This window comes from Drosophila elegans, unplaced genomic scaffold, assembly GCF_018152505.1.
Source record: "Drosophila elegans isolate 14027-0461.03 unplaced genomic scaffold, ASM1815250v1 contig_468, whole genome shotgun sequence".
Lineage (NCBI taxonomy): Eukaryota > Metazoa > Arthropoda > Insecta > Diptera > Drosophilidae > Drosophila > Drosophila elegans.
The window spans coordinates 4,527,144-4,552,077 of NW_024545855.1; the positions used below are offsets into that span (position 1 = coordinate 4,527,144).

General features: G+C 41.1%; 2 protein-coding genes across 6 annotated transcripts in view; one reads left to right on the forward strand and one right to left on the reverse strand.

Moving 5' to 3' along the window:
• Nucleotides 1-14,637, reverse strand: part of LOC108142931 (clavesin-2) — a 50,556-nt gene extending 35,919 nt beyond the window's left edge. The window contains exon 1 of the mRNA XM_017267025.2: nt 14,541-14,637. The gene's annotated coding sequence lies outside the window, so the exon portion shown is untranslated. The remainder of the gene's footprint in view (nt 1-14,540) is intronic.
• Nucleotides 907-24,871, forward strand: LOC108142925 (protein tramtrack, beta isoform). 5 transcript variants are annotated; one of them, XM_017267013.2, is made up of 5 exons: nt 907-1,421; nt 15,950-16,279; nt 16,478-17,116; nt 17,190-17,277; nt 22,329-24,871. In XM_017267013.2, the coding sequence occupies exons 2-5, from the start codon at nt 16,136-16,138 to the stop codon at nt 23,924-23,926; spliced, it is 2,469 nt and encodes an 822-aa protein (XP_017122502.1). In that variant the 5' UTR covers nt 907-1,421; nt 15,950-16,135; the 3' UTR covers nt 23,927-24,871. The 5 variants fall into 5 exon arrangements, with proteins under 5 accessions (XP_017122502.1, XP_017122507.1, XP_017122505.1 ...); XM_017267018.2 differs by lacking the exon at nt 22,329-24,871 and adding an exon at nt 18,562-20,610 and having other exon boundaries at nt 919-1,421; XM_017267016.2 differs by lacking the exon at nt 907-1,421 and adding an exon at nt 13,624-13,711.
• The last annotated feature ends 63 nt before the right edge of the window (nt 24,872-24,934 follow it).

A 24,934-nucleotide genomic window follows, 5' to 3' on the forward strand; every position in this document is an offset into this window, starting at 1 on the left:
AAAACGAAAAATTCCCTCAATAAGCAAAACAAAAATAGTATCTTAAATATTTTCTCAGTGCAGGGTAACCCCAGCAACAATTATTCAACTTAAAGTCAGTGCAGTGGGGAAAATATCGAATCATTTCGATTTTAGTAAGAAGCGCGCGCGCAATCGTTTTTTAAAGAGGGTGTACAGTGGAGGTTGGGAGGAGGTTGAGTGATCAAGAGTCGAGCATACCTGGCACGCTTTTCCGATCAAACCAGTTTTCCGTAATAGCTGGCATTTGGAATTAGTTACCGTCGATGCATTGCTGCACTTGGAATGTGCAAAGCCACAAATTCCCGCGACACGCCCCTTGTCTCCGTATCGCCCCTAGAATGGAGAGTTGACTATTTTTAGCATTCGGCAGAACTTCATTAAAATGCAATCAATTGGCAAGTGCAGCGGGTTGAAAACAAACAAACAGAAGCCACCCACTCTCTCTCTCTCTCTCTCTCTGCCTCTCCCTCTCTCTTTGGGGAGGTCGGAGATGGATAGAGAGCATTTATGCTGACAAAGCAGAAGATGGGACAGAACAAGAACAGAAGAAGAAGAAGCCGCTGCGTCGGCAGAATGGAAACGAGGACGACCAAACTGCATTGTTGTCATATTTCGTAATACGCTGATGTAGCAGTGTAGTGTGAAGAGGGGGGTGGTGAAGCATCAGTGAGAAAGAGCGAGAGCACAGGAGACTTGATTTCAACACAAGCTTATCAACGAGAGATTGGAAGAACAAGAAGGAGAGAGCGTTAGGGTAGAGCGCCAACGCAGCGGTGAAATGTCAAGTTGGGACTGCTCTCTGCCGCTCGCTCTCTCGTTTTCTGCCGGCAGTGACTGCGCTGCGCTCTTAAACACTTGGAGCCCCATTCAAAAGCTTGCTTCTTGCCATTTCATCTGCTCATCCGTCCACATCCACTTGCGTTTTTTCAACGCGAGCAATAAGAAAATACCGCCGCCCACTACCACTAACAATTCATCCATACTCCACGATTCACAGCTCAGTTCGTGTCGTTTGATCAAAGCTTTCGGTAAGGCTTCAGCTCCGCTTCGTGTATCCACCTTTAAAGCTCTCTTCAGCGCCTCTCGCTCTCTCTTTTTTTGGGAGCGGAGCTCAGGGACAACAAATATAGTAAAATGGCTTCTGCGTCGACGTCGACATCCCTGCCGTTTCATTTCTGATTGGAGGTTCGTGCGCGGCGTTTCCTCAGCTGTTTTCGTGTTGCCTTTTTGCCTGTTTGGTGTGCATTCCGCTTTCGGCCCCGTGTTCACCTCGTTTGCCAATTACGTGTAACCAACAACAGAAGAAAAAACAGATAAAACAACAAGTGATTTCGAGTGTTGCAAGCCTTCTTCCGCTGACTAAACCGCAAAACGGATTACCAAGAATCTTCGTAGAATTGGTAAGTGTTGAGATTTTCCACGGAACTCGGTCGAGGATCGTTATGATTTTGATTTCCAGAAAGGTCGAAGTATCAAATTCTTAGTCTTCTCGTAAAGATTTACCAATATTCTTTCGAATGATTTTTTTCATAAATGTTCATTAGTAGTTGAAAGATATATCGTTAAACATTGTAGTCTTTAAAATACTAAAATGTTATTTGTTTATTTTAATAACTAAAAAAAAGGTCACAAAAGATTTATAACATTTTTTTAAGAATTTTTAAGATTTTTTTTCATGACACCATGAAACTCAAATTATTACAATATAACGCAACTATTGAAAAATATTCCTTAATTTTTTTCCAAAGAATTTCGATAAAGATTTTAATGAGTTTGATGAGCAATTCGACGTCCGCTTACTTTTAATTAAAGATTGGTTGCCAGCTAAGCTTTAAAGCTTAGCTTTTAAAATCGGCCTAGGGTCGTGTTGGGGATCTAGTAGAATCCAAAGCCTCGCAGATACATTTTCTTCTAACAATCTCCCGCACACAAGCTCAGTATCACCAGCACCAACACACGTAAAGGCTACGCCTTTTGGAAAGGCTCTGTTTACATCCGACATTTATAGACATACTGGTACAGATACACATTCACATCTACGTATACGGTACATGGATAGTAATGCCACCGCACTACTTAACAGATACTAGATACATAGATACGTACGTCCGCCGCTTATTTGTCGGTCGTGCTTCAGTGATCTCTATCATTTGCAGTCGCCCATTTCCTTTTTTATCCCCCACTTCCACGTCCAGTCGCCGGCCGCACCCCTTTCGATCAGCCTTACAGTTTCATGGGTCGCATTCAGTGACTTCCAGTGACATCCAGTGGCTTCCAGTGTCTGGAACATATATGATCCCGCTAACGATTTTGTGAATGAACTGATTGAATAGTGAGTATGTGAACGAGTGAACGAATGAAAAATCCAATGCGCGACATATTTCCACTAAGACAAATGTTTTAATCATTCACCTCAAATAAGAGTATCACAAAAATGTAACATTCATTTATAAAACTTAAATGTTAATGATTTCATAGCTTCATTTTTATTTTTTTCTGATTTTTGATCTTAATGGTAACGCCATAGATGAAAACTTAGTTAGCAAGATGAATCAGATACATAATTGATTTCTGGGTATTTTGTGCTATTACGTTATTAGCTGATTAGCTTCAATGAGCTACCTTGGTTAACCTGGTCGAGCGACAACTCTGCACCTGCACCTGTGCGAAAAGCAAAAAATTCAATTATGCAAATATAAATCCCATTCGAGATCAGAGCCCAAAATCCCAATCTCCGTCTCTGATCTGCATTTGTTTTTGTCTTGGGTGGATTATTTGTTACTTCTGTCATTTTTTTTTCGCTAACCCACTTCACACTGTGGTAGCGCAACAACAAAAATCATGAATTATTATTTTGCATTGGCGCAAAAAGGAAACGAATGCCATGTCTCTGATCGCACATAAATTTTGCGGTTGTTTTGTTAATGAAACGACAAGAGCAACAGCTATTTCTCTCTTTACTATATTTTCCGCTCTTTGCGAAAGCTTTTTTCTGTTTGTTTGCCGACACACACTCGTAAACACCTTGCGCTCAGTTGAAATTATGCTCAAATTATAACTGTTGTTCAGCCGGCGATCGAAACAGTTAAAGCAGCAAAGAAAGAGGGAGAAAGAAGATAACATGAGTAACAAAAGTCAACCTGATCGAAGCATTTACGTTGTTGTTGTTGGTAAAAACCTAAAATACAATCGAAACAGTAAAAGTCCACGCGTCGTATACGCAATAACAGAGGGGGCAAAAGAAAGGGAGAGGGAGAACTCTCTCCTCGGCACCCTGTCTCATTCTTCCTTGAACACACAGAGAAAAACGTATTTACTCTGTAAAACTAAGAGTAAGAGGAAAATCAATTAAAAAGCAAAATAAGAACAGCATGTTTGGAATGAAATTAATAATTTAAATAAATATTTCATATTACTAAGCGGACCGAAATGCTCCTATTTTAATAACTATATCATAATCTTTGATTAAATAATTTTGTGTCAAGTTAAACAGTTATAAATATTTAAATAACAATTTATCTTCAAGCTAAAGAATATTGAATTTTGTTCTGTATATAAGTTTCTTGCCTTTTGAGCCGATTTCCTGCCCTTTCTTTCGTATTCACCAATTCTTCGAAACCAAATTCGCACAATACATTCCATGATTATTGTTATTTAGAATGATTTAATATTTATTTATTTCATTTGCAAGCACCAGATGCCAGGCTAAATAAATGTCTGTTGCCTGCTGTTTCCCCGTGTGGTTCTCATTTCCTTAGCTCCACCCGATCCTCATGTTAATATTTTGGGACATCTGGCGTTTTATGAAATGCTGGCTGAATGCATTTCTGATTTGTATCACGTTCCCAAAGAATGCCAGGTATTTCGCTTTCGGGTATCTGCTGCCCCGATTGTCCATCCTGATAGTGCACAAGTCGCGCAAGTCGCGCGTGTACCCCATATATCTCCTTTTTTAATTAGCAATCTGCACAAAAACTCCGACTACTGCAAAAACCTAAATTAAAAGTGGAACACAAACAAAAACAGCTCAAAAGTCAGCCAAAAAATGAGGAATCAACAAAAAATACAAAAAAAAAACAGAAAAGGTCAGTGACCAAAATATGTTTTGTAACTTAGGCAGAAATCTTCACGAAAAGAGAATGGGCCAAAAAACTGGGCAAAAGACAGAAGCCAAAAGGCAGTGTTAACTCTTTGGACTCCGGATATAGTACCGTTGTTCGAAGTATCAACATTTTGATTTGTATAACACTATATTGGGGAATTTTTTAAAATTAAATAAACTTTTGAAGGCAAATAATTTCCTTAAATTTCTATGAATTTACAATTTTTATAAGATAACGGTTTAAATCAACGACTCAAAAGTGGAGTTCTGAATTATTAAGCCATTCATACAACTACAAACAAAAATTAAGAATTAGAGAAGTTACAATTTTTGTTTAATTTTTTTAACATTTCGAATGCTCCCATGGAAGCCTTATGACATAATCGTCCGATTTTGATCAAATGTTAACCGTATTTTAAAATAATAAGCCATCACTAAATGTCGAAGAACTATACAAAAAGATTGAAAAACAGCAAAATTAAACTTTTTCCCGATTGTTCCTATGGGAGCTATATGATATAGTCGTTCTATCCACTACCTGCAACATAAAGACAACTTTTGGGAAAGTTTTGTGCCTTAAAACTGAGAGACGGACAGACGAACAAACAGACGGACGGACACACGGACATGGCTAGATCGACTCTCCTAGCGATGGTGATCAAGAATACATATACTTTATATACTTTGCGATATAAATGTAATATATAGCTATTACTTCTACACCTTACGAATAAAAGATCAGTTTATACCAGCTGCCTACAGACAACAGAACTATAAAAGGCCTAAGGATTTTGGTGATTTTTCGGTCGTAAACACGTGGTTTCACAATTTTCCTCTGCTGTTTGCAGTTATTTATTTTTTTAGGTACCGTTTTTAAGCCTTTTTTGCTTGCCTTACAAACATACATACGCATGCACTTTAATTCAATTAACGAGGTCCATGTCGCTGCCGGCGCAGCTCAATGTCCGCATCAAGTATTCGCCCTGTGGTGCCTGAAAACTGAAAAATCACTCACCCACACAATCGGCCATGCATACATATATGTACATACATCTGCCAGCCGTTTCCTATTTTGCATTCTCCAATGAACGGACAGCGAAAAAACAAAAAGGAGAGCGGATGGCCAGGCATCCGACTTAAGGCTGCAAATATTATAGTACACTGATGTGGTTGTGTTTGTCGGGGAAAAAGGCAACATCGGCGAAAAGAAATAAACACACAGAAATAAGCAACTACGAAATGCAAATGAAATGTAATTGAAAGCGACGCAGCCGCCGTCGCTGCTACCCTTAAGCTTTGCCAGGGGACATTGTCCGTTTGTCCGTTTGTGGGAAGGCGACTGGGGATTGCGGATTGCGGATAGGGGACAACCAACAAGCACAGTGGTGTTTTAATATATAATTGTTTGAAAAATAAACTATCACCAAAGTCCTGATTAAATGGCTATATACTTTTCGCTTTTTGGAAAAGGTGTGTATTAAATTCGGATTGATTGGTATTGAGTTACACTTGTAGCTTGTCATCAATATTTTTCAAGTATTTAACTAATTCAGACAAAGGATACTTGAGGCTAGCAGGGATGATTTAGGAAAGAGGAGGAATATTTATAATAAAGATAATATGATGATCGATATTTCTTTTGCTACCCACACAATCCTTGTTGCTTATTATTATCGCTTTTGCCCCACTGTTCCTCTGACAGGCAGGCAAAGAGCACATGACAATTCGAAAAGCTGTGTGTATATTTTAATCCTCTCAAAGAGGATTTTTCGATTGCGGCCGCCGCTGTTGGGGCCATTTGCACACGACACCAACAATACGCTAGTGAAGGGGGAGGGCGGGATAGGGGTGTATTGGTGGGAGGGAGATCAGCGAACGCAAAGGCAGAAAGCGAGAAGTGAGCAGAGATGTTTTCCTCGTACCCTCCAAGGAGCGCCGACGAGAAAAGTCACCTCTAAAGAAGCAAGCACATTGGTATCCCCACAGATACGCACAGATACTAAAGCACACACAAAAACAAATCACATACAGATACAAACCAACACACACACAGATACTCAAGCACGCAGACGGACAGTGCGCGATAAGCTTAATTGAGTGCGCAGCGATGGGTGGAAGGAGGAGGCGAGCCAGAAAAGGGGAAGGAGAAACAGGAGGTGGAGGGTACTGGGGCTGACACACACACACTCGGCATTATCACACTCACTCACACTCACACGTGCCAGGAGAGCAAGGAGAACGCTGAAAAAATAAAAAGTGAAATATTTACGCAGTTGCGACTCCGACAGCGACGCCGGCAGAGACAGCGTCTTGGGGCAGAGACCCGCGTAACGCACGAAGAGAAAGCAGCACTCACTGCGTGCTGTTATTTCTACATATACTGTCGCAAACCCCTTTGTCAACATCCTAGCAAGGGGATATTCAAGTACCAAAAAGCATAAGATAATGCATTTCCCATACTGGTAACACAAAATTCAATGCAGAGGATTAGGTAAAAAATGAAAATAAATGAAAAGTATATATATAAATATATATTTCCATGCCTATTTGCCTAAAATTTGACTTTTAAACAATAATACAAATCACAGAATCATAGCAAGAGTATCACTAATCCTATAAATATTACGTCAATTTACTTGTCAGGTTGTCAGGGCGATTTAAAACATACGATCCTCAGATTGCCTCTCTTTTAAAAGGCTCATTTTAGCTTTGGATTGGATCGATAAGACTTCATGGGGATATGGAAAGCTTTTTTTTAAAATTTCGTCAGGGGATTGCTAACAGAACCCCGCAATTGGGTCAGTTTATAAATATCCGCACCAAATTTTCTAGCTTCCATTGACGGCGCCAGGAAGAACGCCCATCCACAAAATTTTCGGGGGTAAAACACCAAAAAACAAACGAAGAGAAAAAAAAAATTCTACCAAAATAGGTGCTTATAATAGTAAATATTACTTTATTCAAAACATAATATCAAATCATACAGTTCCCGGTTTTGGAAAAAAAAAATGTTTTTTATAACACAAAACGTTTTCTGTTTTCTAAAGAGCCCAAACAAACACATGTGCTCCGAATTTGTATTGCTCTCGCTCTCCTTTTTTCGTTGTTATCGCAGAAAACCGATGAAAGCTTTTTCGACCTGCGTAAGAATCCGAAATTCTCGGAGCTCCTAGAAAAAGAGCAATCGGGCATGAATCATGAGCGGCAAGGCCCTTGGAGCTGGTGCCTTTATCTGCAATGTCCCAATGACCAAAGTACATGCATGTGTACACACTGCTTTCGTGGCGGTACTTCCTTCGTCTGTCTTATCAGTAAACATGCGCTTGGGAGAACTACAAACATATACGAAACGGACAGCAAAGCATACCCTCTAGAATTTGTTGCCGAAATCACGAAACCAGGAACCGCACATCCAGCCACTTTCTTAATAAATTCATTGCTTTCATTGTTTCTTCTTGATTATTTATTGAATATTTCGCAGTTATTAACGTCTTTTGAGGGTTTCTTGTTGGTTGTATGGTTGCCATGTGGCGAGCGGTGGCGGATCGTCGAGTGCCACCCAAGTGTGTCAGTGCGAGTGCTGCGGAACTTTCCCCGTCCGCCGGTGACCCGCATTTCAAATGTCTAAATTAAGGACACCGCCATAAAAAGCTCTGCGAACGCGAGGGCAACTGACTGAGGGGCCGCATGTGTGGGTCGAGGCGTGAAGCGGTCGCAGCTACAAAAGCAAAAAGCAGGCATAGATCAATAATGCTGCGACAAGGGGCGCTGGGAACGGGGTGTTCCAAAATGGGGAAGGAGTGTTGCAAGATAGTCGTGGAGAGACGCCCTTCTATGGCGCTGCTATGAGTGGCTGCAAATTTTGACTGACAAATACCAGCCGAAAAACGATTTGGTAATCAACGGCCCAAACAAGTCGTCAAGTATTTTGGTCTCCGTCTACAGTTGGTTTAAAAGATCCAAAAACAAGTAAACATACAGAAAGAAAAATATTGAGCAGCAAAAAAAAGCAAAATTTAATTTTTTAGTAAGTATGCAATATTAATTTGATTTTTAAAATGATTGATGATTTTGAGAATGAGATCAAGTTGAATGCCTTGTTGTCCTGTTAAAAATGTATTTCTTTTAATAAAAATTAAACTGTCAAAAAAATAAACACAAGGTCCTACTTTCTCATGTCTAAATAACAAATAAAAAAACGGTGGTATATTTTTCATTCTGTAAAAAAAAAACAATAATTTTTTGTGTAGCGATGGCTACAAATCAGTCAATGGGAGTCGAAGATTCCCAGCTTTCAGATCCCGTCGGTCGCCTAGGTGAGCTCACCCAGCCGAGGGCAACTAGCTTTCCCCCGATCTCCCACAAAAACCGCCCCCATCCCTTCCCTTGATTCTTCTCCTGCACCCCCCTACTGATTTTATAGTTGACTAGCCGAAGAGCATAGCGATTCTTTGTTGTTTTCGATGGCAATCACTCCTCCGCAAATGTTTGCCTTATATGATTGGAACCAGTACAGATATACGTATATCGGATGTGTTACAGACATGCGGTTATGTATTTGTGGGGACGTCGGTGTTTTTGCGATTACACGCACAATGAGACAAGCACACAAGTCTATCAATTTTCGGTAGCTAACGAAGTTGACTAAATTTCGAAGATCTTGATACTGGTTAATAATTTAAACAAAATTATACGGGTATTACCTATACAACATTTAAACCCAATTGTGCATTTTCGATTCTGTAATAATTTCGAGGAATACTAGATTTAAATTAAATTCAAGTATTTCTTAATTTAGAAAAGGAAGTTCATTTCATCAACCAAATTTCAAATAACTAATAAAAGACAAATCTGCATTCCAGATCAGGTTTTAACGACAAGCAATAAGAAAAACAAATGTCTTTTCGAAATGTCAATAAATTAGTTTACTTATGTAGGTATCGATTAATGGATACTTTATTGAATTTATGTTCAAACAATCAATTAATAACGAATCGGCAATACTTTGTTGTTTTTTTTTTAGATATTAGATGTTTTCAATATGTTTTAAAATATATAAATATAAACACTTACATACTAGCTAATGACTTTAAATGGTTTTGTATAAATACTTTTGCCCAATTATATACAAATTGTGATACAACATTTCGAAAGATCTCCATAGTGCGGGGTTTCCTCTATGGCGTGTCTATTATTTCATTTCTCTATGAATGAAATACATAATTCACAAATTTATATACACATGCACCGGAACATGTTGGTGGGTGGGTGTTTTGTGTGTGTGTGTGTGTGTGTGTTATAACCTCAGTTACACTTGAATGACAATTTTGAAACTTATGGGGTACTTGGTCCAAAACCCAGCGTCCTACAATATAAGTATTGCTGTGGCATTAACAACGGCACCCCTTGAAAATACCCTTTCTCTTTGGGGGGCTTACGTGCTTCGCTGCTAACCTTTTTTTCCGTTTGCGTTTTCATTTTTTCCGTTTCTGTTTTTGTTATGCTTTAAGCCAACCTTTTTCTTTTGGGTGCCTACGTGCAAAGGAATTTACACTTGGCGAACAAAGGCGCAGAAAGCGCTAGAAACTGCCGGAGAAACAAAAACAACAACGGGACTTTATGACAGCCCGCGTCGTCGATAGAAAACGAAGTGGGTAGAATTGCTTGGCAGATCTGAGAGTGGAGAGACTGAAGAGAGTGGGGCCAAGGGAGCAGGAGAGTTGTGCATGTAACCAAACCAAAGTACGAAGAGTCGAGTTTCCCAACGGCGACAATTTGTGTGCTAAGGAGAAGCGCCAAAATGAGAGGAGCAGGGCTGAGAAGAGAGGAACCCCATTAGAAGAATTATACACTGGGAAAACTGTAAAACTAACTGCCCTAACAACTTAGGGCAATGTAGTCTTTATATTCCATATTGAGCCTCTAAATACCGTTAATTTCTGATTTACATCCAATTTAGATATTATTTTGTTAAGTGAAATGAAAAATGTCATTTCATATAAAAATGTTCAAATGAAGACTTAATCGCAATTTTTTCGGCGTAAAAGGAGGGACTTGGAAGGTTTTTGTTCTTAGACACGACGATCGGCGGAAGGAAGGCGTTAAGGGGAGTGGGAAGGAGTTAAAAAAGAGGGGCAAGAGGGAAACCAGACGAGCGGCACATGTGTTTGGTGCCAACCTGCGATACCTGTTCCGCCGTTGGCATCGGTGGAACACCAGAATCCGGCCACAGCTAGCAGCTAGCAGCAGTTACTCAGCTAGTCAGTCATCAACACATACTCACGCACACTGATACTACCTACACAAGACAGCGTTAGGAGAACTAACGTATATATGTATATATTTTTCTCTCTGGGCCAACCAGTGGCTTTTGCTGTTTACACGGCACAAATATCGCTAGGAGAAACCAAAAAAACCAAAAGCCCCCTTTACTCTTATATCCCCCTCGCTCTTACGCACAATAGAAGGGGAGAAGGAGGAGATGGAGTGGGGGCGCACACGCATTTAGAAATCACAGGCTCTGGTGGTTTTCGGTTGACTCGGTGGCTCAGTTCGCTGGATTTTCACATATTTCGATATATTGCGGGGGCGACGATTGTGATTGTGTGGGCCACATGTGCCAAGTGTCACGCACACACAGTCATACAAATACATAGTATATAGTATGTCCACCGCCAGACAAGACTTCAACCACAACAACAAGTAACAAGTCAGCTAGAGCCAGAAACCCACTTTAAGCTGAAGATATTGGGTAACAATTTGCAACCACTGAGATCAAAAGGGTCGCCTAAAAATAAACTTGATCAGTAGAAGATATACAATACCCTTCTGAAAGGAATCAGTATGAAGATCAATAGTTAAGATCTTCAGCTTTGAAGTAAATGAAGTAAATGGTCGTACATTTTTACAGGAACTTTAAAAAAAGTAATTGTATACTTTGACATAAGATAAGGATTGATATTATTTTGTTCTTAAAAATACACAGATTGAGTTTGAGGACGTATCAAAGAATGAGAATGACGAATTCCATTTTCTTCTTAAATTAAAAACAAAACACACACTGGGAAAATTCATTCATTATAATTGGCCATCCTTCCTTATTGTCTACCACTCTTCAAACGGGTCTTCCTCTCTCAAATGTACAAATTCCGTTTTCAGTCTCAGCCGAAATTGAAATTTCAACATCATCGTGGTCTGTGGGAGAAGAAGAGGAGGCATCTTTAATTTGTGAGCCCTGTCACCGATTATACTTTCAACCTCCGCTCTCGCTAACATACTGCTTGGATGGAACTATGGTTGTAACTCTTTCCTGATAAAATTCAAGCAGCCCCCGCTTCCGCCCCTTTTTTGGGAAGTACTGAGAGGATGTCATAGAGCGGTTTTTATAAGACCAGCGACTGAGTAGAACGGCAACAACAATGGCGACGGAACTAGCACCACTACCTACACTACCAGCAATATTACACAGGAAAAAATTTTGCCTTGTGAGGATCACTCTGGTGATACATATATATTTTTGTTTAACATTATGCTCAGTTAATATACTTAATTAATTATTATACAAAATGTAGTTTAAAAGAGCTAGAACCCTCTCGATTGGTAAAATTTTGATATTTTAGAATAGTTCTTTCATGTTATTATAGATTGCAATGACGCAATAATTTTATAATCTTTTTAATTTGATATGACATAAACTTATTCCAAGCACTTAAATAATTGATAAAATTTGACTTAATTTAATATATTTCCTTCAGAATAACTCCTGAAACGAATTGATTTGATATGTTATGCGTGATCCTAACCACGTTGAACTTTAGTCCCATTTTTCTCCGTGCAGCTAGACATACATAGACCGACAGTCGGAGTCAGAGTTTCAATCCCCGGCAAAGCTCCACAAAAGCCACTCAAAAGTGGAAAAAATTAAACAGACTGAAAAAAATACAAAACACACCACCAACAACACGCAATAGGGCAAGGCAAACAACAACAGCGGCAGCGGCGGTGACGTCGACTGCGACGTTGGCAGAGAAACAGCAACAGGAATTTACGATTCAGTGACTACCTTATTGTTGTTGTAGTTTTCTAGCCTGTGTGTGTTTGTGTGTGTATGTGTGTGTCTGTGCATTTGTTGCTTTTTCACCTGGGCAGGGGAGCTCTGTGCTTGTGTGTGAGAGCCTATTAGGCGAAACGATCGTTTCCGTTGCAAGGGGAACAAGTGGGGAGGGGAGGACTGTTTTTGTTGTTGCTGCCGTTACGCCTTCAGCAAGTTAATAATAGACAACAACAAAATACCCACCAAGGTGTGTAGGATAAAAAATACATGAACAAATTATAAAAATAGCGGGGGAACTTTGCTCAAAGCTCTCTGCTTAGGATCTCAGTTCCAATCGCTTTAAGCCACACTGACACTCCACTTGTAGAATTTACAGCCCGCTTACGTAATCCCTCGCCTAAAAAAAACATCAGACGAACCACGCTCCTGCACACCAACACAAATAACTATACACAGTGACACATGCCAACGTTGTAAGGGGAATGAGGAATACTAAAAACTATGTATTGTTTTATTGCTATTGTTAGCCACTGGGAGAAATGGCTCTTCAAAATGTCAAAAATTTGTTTCAAAATGTTGAATACATACCTGTGTTTAAGTTTTTGCCCCTAGGGTATAAGGTTGCCCAAGTGCCAAAATCTAGACAGAAGCCTTCTTAAGAAATAAACATTTTTTTATTATTTAACTCAACTTAAGAATTCTATAAAAAAAATTCTACAACTAGTATCATTAACGTTACTGTTTTCCTGTATAAAATTTCCCAACGCATTCCTATTCGATCTATTCAAGTATCCACTATATATCCCACCACGCCTGCGTTGCTGGCTTCTCGCGTTTCCACATGTTTTTCCCATATTTCAGTGGCCTGGAAAACCCCAGTAAAGCTGTGGCCCAACCCCAAAACTGTTCCAATGGAGGCCCAACCCAAAAAGTTGCCCTTACAACAATAACAGCAACAATGGCGGTGGCGGGAAAAAAAGCGAGGGAAACAACAAATCATCAACTGTTGCACACCCAAAAGGTCGTTTTTGTTGTTGCTGGCGGTTTCCTAGCTTTTTTCCAGCGCGTTTTTCTTTTTAACCCCGTTTCGCTACCGCGCTCCCCCCCCCGCATCACGGCCCCCCATCGCGTGCAAAGGAAATTAAACATTCGAAAAGTCAAAGGCGCAAGCAAGAGAGCAACACAGTGGCTCTCCGCAAAGGCGCTCTCTCTCTGATTTGGAGACTTTTGGGACCGATCGAAAACTCTCCACAAACCGCAGCCCTATTGCCTGTTTGTGTGCGAGTGTGAGTGAGCAAGAGCGTTCCTTTTGAGAGAGGAGGATTTTTAGAGAGTGTGTAAGTGTGAAGGAGAAGCAGCGGTGGCAGCAGCGACGTCGACGTCGGGAACACTTGGAGCCCACGGATCGGATCGCCGCTCCGCTCACTCAGCGGATTTAACAGACAATGTTAGGAAAACGTCGAACTAACAGAAGAAACTAACAGAAGAGTCGAAAATTAATCTTTCCCGAGTGAGGACGTGTCGACGGTAAAACGGTAAAACACGCAAAACGGACGAGAATTGCCGACGCGCGCCCCCCTTTTTCCGTCTCTCTCTCGCGCCGAGTTGTGAAAATTTCCACAAGTTAAATTTAAATGAAAAAAAAGTGCAAAGGAAGCAGGCGAAATAGCGAATAGTAAATTCTGTTTTACAACTGCGGGCAGAGCATTAGTACCCCTTTTAATGTGAAATGTTTATCAGAGAAACAAAAAACATTTTTAGAAAATAATTGAAAAATTACTCCCAACTTTAAAGGAAAATAAGGCTGAAAAGGTGCTTGTGATATTTTTCATGCTAAACGCACTATTTAATTACAATATCTAGAATTGAATAAGTCCCTAAAAACCCTAAAATACCATATAACATTTTAACTTATAAAAAGTGATTTAAAAGATAATTAAGTTCCGAAAAAAAATTATTTTCTTAAAAAAGTGATAATACGAAATGGCTGTGAAAGTAACTTAGAACTTACAAAATATTGCACATACAGTAAAAAAAAATATTTAAAAGTTCAGACTTAATAAAAAGAGTGGCAAGAAGAAGAGAGGAGAAAAAGGCTTATAGTTGTTTAGGACTTACGATATAATCAGTTGAAACTCTGTCTCGTTCGCTCAGTATCTCCTTCTCCCCTTACGCACACAAGTATTTTAAAGGGGGTGTAAAACTGAGCGTGTGTGCTGTAAAGTGATCTCCTCTCCGCAGGCAACCGCCCACCCCTAAAAACTTCCGCTCTTATCAGACAGTGTGTGTGTGTGTGGGGGATGTGTGAGCAAGCAGCGATGTCGGCAGCGCAGTCGGCTTTCTGCGTCGAGGACTCTGACTTACTCACTCTCGCGAGTCTTTCCAGTCTTTCCCGATTCCAATTTTAATCGTTCACGAGTGAGGACGTGTCGACTAGTCCTCTCGCCTGCACTCGCTCTCTTCAAAAAAACACAAAACGGTAAAAAAAGAAACCAACTAGTGGCTGAGCAACAATACGATTCCATTTAAAAGCCAACCATAAATGAAAAATACACATATTTGTGCGATCGAGCAGGCGAAAAAAGCTTTTGCGTTTCTAATAACTGTTTGGCATTGCCGCCAGTGTGTGTAATGTGTGTTTGTGTGCGTATGCTGATCTCTCCCTCTCTCTATATTGAATGGTTTCTCAATTGATTTGAACAAGTGCATAAAAACAATAACAATTGCAAACAAACGAAAAGTGTAAAGCATAGACAACAAAATAGAAGCGTAGAAAAACAGAAGAAAACTAAGATTGAAGACTAGGTTTGTGTCAGTGCCAGGAAGACGGAATGGGAATTCCGTGGGCGAATGGGAATGATTTTCAATTAAGTGTACAAAGCAACTGAAACTGGCGTGGCGATAAGATAAGAGCGGCAGCAGCAAATATTTAGCAAGTGGAGGAAGCAAGAGGAAGCGTGGTTTCAAGACAAGGATTTTTTTTGTTGGAATTACGATCGCCGAAAGTGAGATAACGGGGACAAGAAAAAAACGTGCCACGAATGTTCCATGACTTTCCACAGCCACAGCGATTGCCTGCTGAATACAAGCGTGAGCGTTTCAGTTTCCAGTTGGCAGAGGCCTGTAAAGATTTATTGAAGTCTGCCTGTTTATTTGTTGCTCTCCTAGTTCCACACCCTTTGGCAAGTTTTCAAGTCGGACAAACACACACAAAGCAACAGCCGCTGTCATTCCAGTCACACTCTCTCTTCTCTTTTACACACATACAAGACAATGGCTGCAGTGCGTGTGCGTGCCTTGTTGTTGTTGTTGCCTGCCTGCCCATTTGAAACACATTTGAAATTTCCATTTGGATTTCCTCATTTACTTTTCCTCAACGGGGCCTGCATAATGTGTTCTTCTCTGACCCTTTGGGGTCGACGTCGACTCTTAAATTAAAATCAATTGGACGCCGGCAGCATGGGAGCGGCGCAGTTTCGAGCTGCAGGACTCCCTTTTTTTTGGGAAAACATACAGTAGAGCTTAGCTAGTTGACCTGTGATCTTGTAAGAAATGGCATAGCTGATATTTTATAAAAAATTATGAGTTTAACAAATTGCCTTCATTTTTAACATTTATAATCTATAAACATTGAAATTCCTTGAAATGTGTTTTGTCATGTGCCAAACGACACTACATTTAATAAGTGAAATAGATAATAGAACAAATGACTATTGATACATTTATCTTAAGACTATACCCCTATTAAAGTTTTGGATTTCCTTCGATTGCAGCACGCTCTGAAATATATGTTTTAACGGCCCTGAACAGCTGTCAGGCCTCAAGGAAAAACCCAGTCCAGGACAATCAAAGGACCTTAGATGTACCCAGGGCATGCAGACAGCCCCACTTGCATGAGTACATAAATCGTGATCGCACACACACTCGCACTCCCCTAGTGACGTAACCACGGCCTTCCAATGAAGATGGCATCCCAACGCTTCTGCCTACGGTGGAACAACCACCAGAGCAACCTGCTGTCCGTCTTTGACCAGCTGCTCCACGCAGAAACCTTCACAGATGTGACGCTGGCCGTCGAGGGTCAATACTTAAAGGCACACAAGGTGGGTGGTGATCTTTAGTTTCGACGATTTAAATTAAAATCAAATAATCCTGTTATTATGTTTAAAACTTAGTTAAATTAAAACAAAAAACAACTTATATTTAAAATGCAATGAACATTTGAAGTACTTTAAAGGCTGCGAAATGTCACAATCTGTCAATTTTAACTTAACTAATTAATCTCTACCACGCATTCACAGATGGTTCTCTCCGCCTGCAGTCCCTACTTCAATGCACTCTTCGTAAATCACCCGGAAAAGCATCCGATTGTAATACTGAAGGATGTGCCCTACTCGGACATGAAATCTTTGTTGGACTTTATGTACAGAGGCGAGGTCTCAGTGGACCAGGAGCGACTTACCGCATTCCTGCGCGTGGCCGAGAGCCTGCGCATCAAGGGCCTCACAGAGGTCAACGACGACAAACCCTCGCCGGCGGCAGCAGCCGGAGCGGGAACGGGTGCGACGGGTTCCGAAAGCACGCCCACTCCACCCCAGCTGCAGCGCATCCAACCGTACTTGGTGCCACAACGGAACCGCTCGCAGGCTGGCGGACTGCTGGCTAGTGCCGCCAGCGCCGCCGGAAACACGCCCACTCTGCCTGTGCAGCCTTCGCTGTTGAGCTCGGCCCTGATGCCCAAGCGTAAGAGGGGCAGGCCCCGCAAACTATCAGGCAGCTCGAACGGCACGGGTAACGACTATGACGATTTCGATCGCGAGAACCTGATGAACGACTCCTCCGATCTGGGCAACGGCAAACTGGGCAACGATTCCTTTTCGGGCAACGACGATGGATCCGATGACAACCAACAGAATGCAGGCCACACGGATGATTTGAATGTGAGTTTAAAGACAGATTTCCTTTCTTACCGTTTTGAGGTAACTAATCAATTTGTTATCTTCTTATCCACAGGAAAGTCGCGATTCTCTACCCCCAAAACGATCAAAGAACGCTAAGGATCATCGCACTGTAAGCCAGCACGAGGACAACAGCACTTCCGGTGAGTCCTCGATACACCAGTTCATTAGTATTTCTGCATAGATAGAGCGAACCATTACCTAGCCCTAAGATCATTTTTGCCTAGTCCTAAGACAAAATGCACCATCAACCAATATCAAAACCTCATTCTTAAGTCGACACTCATGTGCACCCAGCATGCAAAGACATGTATCGAAAACCAACTCAATCCAATACAGAGCCAGGCTGAAGTCACATATCCACATTCGACCAATCTCATCTGCGAATATCGGAAAAGCTAAAAGGGATTTTACGCATTTCAATTAGTAGAAATCTGAATACAATAAACTCGCGTCGGTACCTCCTCGGTTTAGTGAAAAAAAAAATGTGAGGAAGTTAAACGAAAATAGTTAAGTGAATTCGCAACGTTCGAGGCATCATCCGTCCGTCGGCAGGTGAGTGTCCCCAACAACCAGCTAATGCAGTTGATGCCCAAGAAATGCAAATCCACCAGCTGACGAAGAGATTATTGTGAAGTTGAGAATCGGGTTGAGCTCACAGGGATTCATGGCCGACGAGATAAGAATGATCAAGAAACATGTAGTTAACAAAATTGTCAAAATTTACCGCGCTTCAAAAGTCAAGAGTAGAATGATTATAACTCCAGAAACCAAATAGAAATCGCCGTCTCTCATATGACCATCACCCATAATGAAATGCTGTTGTCCATTTCCAATCATCTTCCTCTCGAAACCATGCAAAAATTAACCAACATACAACAGAAAAATGATCAACTGAAAAATGTCTTAAAGAAACAGAAACAATTTTCGAACTCGTAACGCGTTGAAAATGGCTTGAAATCCCTATAGCTTTTCCGATCCGATTTGAAACTCTTTCTCTCTCACTCGCTCGCGTCATGTGTTTTGCCTTTCTCTTGCATACATCCTGCACACACATATTTACAACCATATCATAACTTTCATACTAGGTTTATTCGCCTGATATTTGTATAATTAAGTAGTTTTAATAAACTATAAATACGTTGAATAATTGTTTGATTTATACAACTACGTTTTTAAAAAGTTTTGCAAACAATTCGGAAAACAACGAAATGCACTTTTAAAAATTAATTAATATATTTTTTTTAAAGCATAACAAAAGAAAAATGTTTTTTTTTATACATCCTCAAATCCACCTTTGTGAATCAATTAAAAAAATATATATGTAATTATGCTGACATTTTTTACAAAAAGTTTTGGCGAATAAACATAGTATTGGAATACTAGATGGACCTAATTTAACCTATTTATTTAAATACAATTTTTAGATGGAAACGACAGCGACGGCGAAGGATTGGACACATCTTATATGGAACCTCAACTCATGCTGGACGAATACGACGAGCCCGTGGAGTTTAAGTACAACCCGCTCACTGACAACAGCTCGCCGACGCAGGACCAAACGGATGGCAGCCATCTCGACGAGCAGGCGCGTCAGCAGGCCTTCCGCATTGCCGCCCAACTGAAGCACCGGACGGACACAGCTGCAGCGGCGGCGGCGGGCGGTGTACTCAAGCTTAACATAATCGGAATGGCGGCTGGGGGGGCGCAGGTGAAGAGCATGGTCAGCATACCCAAGTTGACGCCCATTGGCAAGGTCAATGCCGCCTCCACGCCACTGGTATCGCCCGCAGGATCCTCATCCATGGCGTCGGTCAAGCCACGCGTTCAGAAGCGGCCCAAACTGGCCAAACAGAACGGCGATGTTAAGCCGGCCGTGTTTAGCAGCCAGGAATACCTCGACATTTACAACAGCAACGACGGCTTCAAGTTCAAGGCTGCCGGCCTGACCGGCAGCACGCCGAACCTGAGTGCCGGAATGGGAACGCCGTCGGTGAAGACCAAGCTGAATCTGAGCAGCAACGTGGGCGAGGGCGAAGCGGAGGGCTCTGTGAGGGATTACTGCACCAAAGAAGGAGAGCACACGTACCGCTGCAAGGTCTGTTCCCGCGTCTACACGCACATCAGCAACTTCTGCCGGCACTATGTGACCTCGCACAAGCGCAATGTCAAGGTGTACCCGTGTCCCTTTTGCTTCAAGGAGTTTACGCGCAAGGACAACATGACGGCGCACGTGAAGATCATTCATAAGATCGAGAATCCCTCGACGGCGCTGGCCAGCGTGGCGGCAGCGAACTTGGCTGGCCAGCCTCTTGGCGTTTCAGGGTCTTCGACGCCTCCTCCGCCGGATCTAAGTGGCCAAAACTCAAATCAGTCGTTGCCCGCCACCAGCAATGCGCTCTCCACCTCCTCCTCCTCGTCGACGTCATCGTCCAGCGGATCCCTGGGACCGCTGACAGCGTCCACAGCCCCGCCAGCCCCAGCAGCCGCAGCGCAGTAATCTCCGGAGAAAAAAAATCCTCACTCTAAGCCCAAAAAAGCACACACTCAAAGAATAAGTGGAGGTAGAGGCAGTCGCTAACAATTGGAGAAAGCTTATTGCAGCGCCAGGCGCTCTTCGGGGTTAATTTATTGTTGGAAAGGGAAGGAAGCTTTAGAAGTTAAAGTAGATTTTTTGTTGATTTTGTTTTTAGTTTTTTACTTTGCTTCGATGGAGTGACGGAAATCTCCAGAGCTAGCAAACGTTTTTATGTTGTGCAATTTACTTCTTCAGTTACAATTACAGTTATTTCGTGGACCCCTTTTTAAAGACCCGATCAAAAAGGAATGCTAATCTTATCCTACCAACTACCCCTAAGACTTACGATTATTATTTATCCCTGACCGATCGATGACTGCTTGTCGATCGTTCTTCATTAATTAGCGCGTAGTCCAGGACCCAAAATCAATTCATATTTGTGGCTGAAACTTTACAAACCCATCCATTAGGTTGCCTTTTTATTGGACACCAGAGCGGCCTTATAAGCGAAGTGTATCCCCGGACATGAGTTACACTAAAAACCTAATCTAAACCTGCACTTTTAGATAATTAAACTATATATACACACAGATATGTTATACATAATTATATACATAATATATAAAAACATTGAATGGTATGTCTAGACTAAGTTCTATTAATTAATTTATCTTATTCCTATGTTCGATACGCTAATATTAATGCTATGCAAATATCGCAAGCCGAAATCTAAAAACGGAGAAGGAGGAGAATCTATGTAATGTTAATCATGCGAGAGAAGCGCAGATCTACCTTGTTGCCTTCAAATGAAGCTAGTTAAAAGTTAAACCGGGTCTGGGCCAAGGTCGTTTGACCCCCAGCACCCGTCCACACCCTCAAAAACCACCCGCTCACCCACACAGTTCCCGCGTAAAATCCGAAACCCGGCGAAAGATTGAAAATGTTTCGTCGGAATCGTCGAAAAAGTGTAACTACAAATAGAAACCAGCAACAATAGTTGTTATGATGAAGCTAATATTAGTGAGCATAAAGTAAACATAATTTATCATCTATTAAACGATTTATGTTGTATATCGGAGGCTTAAATTATCGCCAAAGAAAATGAGAATGAAAAACAAAAACAAAAAGAAAAGCTAAACAAATGCAGTTAAATTCCAACAGTAAGAACACAGCAGCATCAGCAGACCACAGAAAACAGAGTGTAAAAAGGCAAAATATTGTTGTTAATACGAAACGATCTCCAAACAAAATAAAGCACTTGAAAAGTAGACAACAAGTAATTCCTCAAGTTATGTGAAAGGTTTAAATTTGTCGCAATTCTAGAAAAAAAAACCCAAAACTGCATAAGAAAACTGACAGAAAAAAAAACTGAAACAAAATTAAGCGCAATCAAATAATAAAAAAGCTGCGTACGCTAACTTATTAAATAATTTTTGTTTTTAATTCTTTATATAGTGGTAGCTAGTGCAATTTAGTTAGTAAGCCGCCGTCTCCAAAACACCAACTAATAACCATCGTAAATATATATTTCCACCCAATCGGTCCAATTTTCTCTTTTGGCGTTATTTTAAAGAATCAATCAAACACACCATGCATATTTATTTGTGTGTACACTGTTTGTACTATATTTTACTTTATTTTTAGACTACTTTTTTATATGAATATATATTTACATATATTTTTGCATTCAGCAACTATACACCTTCAGCAATTTTCTCGCTTTCAAACAAAAATGTCCAAACTCGAAACCTGAAAAAGGAATATAGCTACATAATAGAGAGTCATGCTTTGATGCCCAAAGAAAATGAAAAATAAGAATCGTAATGCAAGGCAAAACTTCCATGTGAAAATGAGAAAATTGTCTGGAATTGTTGGTAAACATGGTTTCCGTTTAAATTAGCTAATTACGAGACACACACTACGATATAATTACTAAATAATTACTAAATAGTAAATCACACGCAATATTAATCAAGCAGAACATTTATATATTATATCGTTTAAAACTGACCAACAGAAGAAAAATAAAACACACAATGCAAAAAACACCTAAAACAAAATCAGTTCTGAACCACAAAATTGATTGTTTTTTATTTATGTTTCAATGTCGAGGTACTTGGTTAAATTTTTGGTACGAGTTTTTAAATAACTAAAATTTGCAGATTTAACATTTAATTTCTTGATCTAATACTATTTTTATTGAAATCATAAAAATTGGGAAATCTTTATAAATGTATGGATTTCGGTCAATTTGTTAGAAAAAACCACCCGCTCACCCACACAGTTCCCGCGTAAAATCCGAAACCCGACGAAAGATTGAAAATGTTTCGTCGGAATCGTCGAAAAAGTGTAACTACAAATAGAAACCAGCAACAATAGTTGTTATGAAGCTAATATTAGTGAGCATAAAGTAAACATAATTATAATTTATAATAAAAGTCTTAGTTTTGAAGCTATCTGAATGGAGCTCTTCTTCAAGACTATAAAAATAATAACTTTGTTGCTCTTACTCATTTTTACATTTTTCAATTAATTTTATAATAAATACATTTAAATTTTATAAAGATCAAGGGACTTCAAAAAATGTAACGCAACGTCGACAATGTGTTCCTTGGTGGCTATTAAATGAAACGAAATATCTAGTTCTTAATGTATTTTCAATTTCTCTGTTTGCAGTGACTTCTATTCAGGCCACTCCGGAGCTCTCGCAAAGACTCTTCGGCTCCTCCTCGACTACAATTTCTGCAACAGCAGCGGGCGGCATCAACACCACCAACACAGAACCTATTTCATTGCTGGAGATCAGCGAAAATCGGGACACAACTCCAGTTCACCTTCCCACTATTTTGGGTCTAAAAATTCGCGCCATTAACACCACAAATCCCACCCAGCCGTCATCGCCTCAAACGCCCACAAAATCAAAACCCAAGATCAAGCAGGTAGCAGGAAGCAACAATTGCAACTCGCTGCTTAAGCAACAGCTTCGTGGCGGGGCCAAGGATCCCGAAGTGCCCCCAAGCACCCGGATAACGGGGCCAGTGGCTCCCAGCACCACCTTAAATGAAGAGGAACTGGCCAAGGAGATGCCGAAGAAAAACCAAGATGAGGTCAACGCCTGCATTGGACTTCAATCCCTAGCCAATGCCGCCGAACAGCAGGCGGCGCAGGTGGCCAACAGCAGTAGCAACCACCTGCATCACCAATTGCTGCTCCACATGGCGGCCAATAACTCCATGCTCAAGTCCGATTATTACCAACACCCGCACAAACAGCAGGAATCTCCTTCGAGTGGTGGGCAATTTTTGGATGATGACATGGACCTGATATGTATAAATGAACAGCAGGACAAAAGCGATGAGCCCGATCACGAGATGCTGACCCTGGCTGATGAAAATGCAGGTTTACCAGGTTATCAGAGTATTGAAACGGATGCCACACCCTCGCAAGAAGATGCCCCTGCCACGGAGACACCAACGGCAGGTCCGCCACCGACATCTAGAAGTGGAAAAAAAGGCGCCAAGCGACCCATTCAACGAAGAAGAGTTCGTCGCAAGGCCCAGTCCACGCTGGACGACCAGGCGGAGCATCTGACGGAGATGTCCGTGCGGGGATTGGATCTCTTCCGATATGCCAGCGTGGTGGAAGGCGTCTATCGCTGCACCGAATGCGCCAAAGAGAACATGCAGAAGACCTTTAAGAACAAGTACAGTTTTCAACGGCACGCCTTTCTTTATCACGAGGGCAAGCATCGCAAGGTCTTCCCGTGTCCCGTGTGCTCCAAAGAGTTCTCGCGGCCGGACAAGATGAAGAACCACCTGAAGATGACGCACGAGAATTTCACGCCACCCAAGGACATCGGGGCCTTTAGTCCTCTAAAATACTTGATCAGTGCAGCAGCTGCTGGAGACATGCATGCCACGATTTATCAGCAGCAGCAGGAGCAGGCCCATTACCAGAGGCAGTTGGCAGAGCAGCTGGAGCAGCAGAACACCTCCTTTGACAGCCAGGAGGAGAGTTCACTGCTGCTGCCGGATGTAAAACTGGAAAGCGAAGATTTCGAGCAGGGGGATCAGGAGGCTGAACTTAGTGATGGCGGTTTTGAGGCCTCGAATCCAGCGGCAGCTGCGGCCGCCATGCTCAGTCTGCAGCAGGATGTCATCATCAAGAATGAGATACAGATCTCGCCGTCGCCCTCGCCCAATCCGCCCACCTCCTGTGCGGTGGCGGAGGGCAAGTCCTTGGCACTGGCAACCACCGCACAAACAGCAACGTAAAGACTTGGCAGGATAGTAGAGTAACTAGGGGGCTACGAACGCACAACCACGTTATACCTTAAGCAGCGAGCTCTGAACTATAGAAGACTTTATATATCTACATAAGCAATCGCGTGGCACTCAAAAACACCAGACTCAAAACAATTTTTTAGTTAAATTCAGTAAGCTAGATAATGTAAACCCATAAGCAATATTATAACTAGCACCTGCTCCGTCCAGAAAGCCTAATTTAAGCAATAATAGTATTTAATTTTATCTAGATCATAAGCTTTTCCCAATAAGCAACGCGCACACAGTTCAGCGAACTTTAACGACTTTCGGCTTTAATTATACACAATTCGACTGGCGGCCTACTGGATCGCCAAAGTATCCGTAGTGCAAACTTTTAGAACTTTTCATTTCCCCTTGTGATTTTGTTGAACCTTTTTATGTAGAACTTTGTTTATTATTTTGTTGTATATAATAGCTATGCATATATTACATATATATAGATTTGTTTAATACTCAAAGTCCGTAGTATAATTTTGTTCATTTCCTTGGCAACAAGCTGGAATCATATGTATTGGCTATTTGTGCAATCATCAAAACAAGTTGGCGGCCGCTAATAAACACGATAGTGCGGTTCTGCGGCCCCACAAAGTGTTGTAAACTTAATAACTAACTTAAGACCACTTAACTAGGATCTAGGCGTAGTCTTAAGGCAATCTATGCATGTTTCAACGGACAACAAAATGCGCAACGGACTTCCAGTGAAGAAATTAACTGATATTTATATGAAATCCCAATCTGGTATTAAGTAATACAATTTCAACATTTTACTTAACGCAACAACTACGACTTAAAACTAATGGGCTCAATCACTAGATATTATAGTTGCGAATTTAAGCTTACGTTCATGAAAAAAAACAAAAGCGAGTTAATTGAATAAAGTGAAATTTACTGAAATGGTTTTTAAATTGATTTATTTGACAAGATCTAATGTTTAACACTTCGAAATTGAGAAGCTTA

Excerpts from the sequence above, each read along its gene's own strand:
- LOC108142925 (XM_017267013.2), top strand. The coding sequence starts at position 16,136 with ATGAAGATGGCATCCCAACGCTTCTGCCTACGGTGGAACAACCACCAG. Across the intron at positions 17,117-17,189 it reads GCCACACGGATGATTTGAAT|GAAAGTCGCGATTCTCTACC; the intron begins GTGAGTTTAAAG and ends TCTTATCCACAG. Across the intron at positions 17,278-22,328 it reads CGAGGACAACAGCACTTCCG|TGACTTCTATTCAGGCCACT; the intron begins GTGAGTCCTCGA and ends CTCTGTTTGCAG.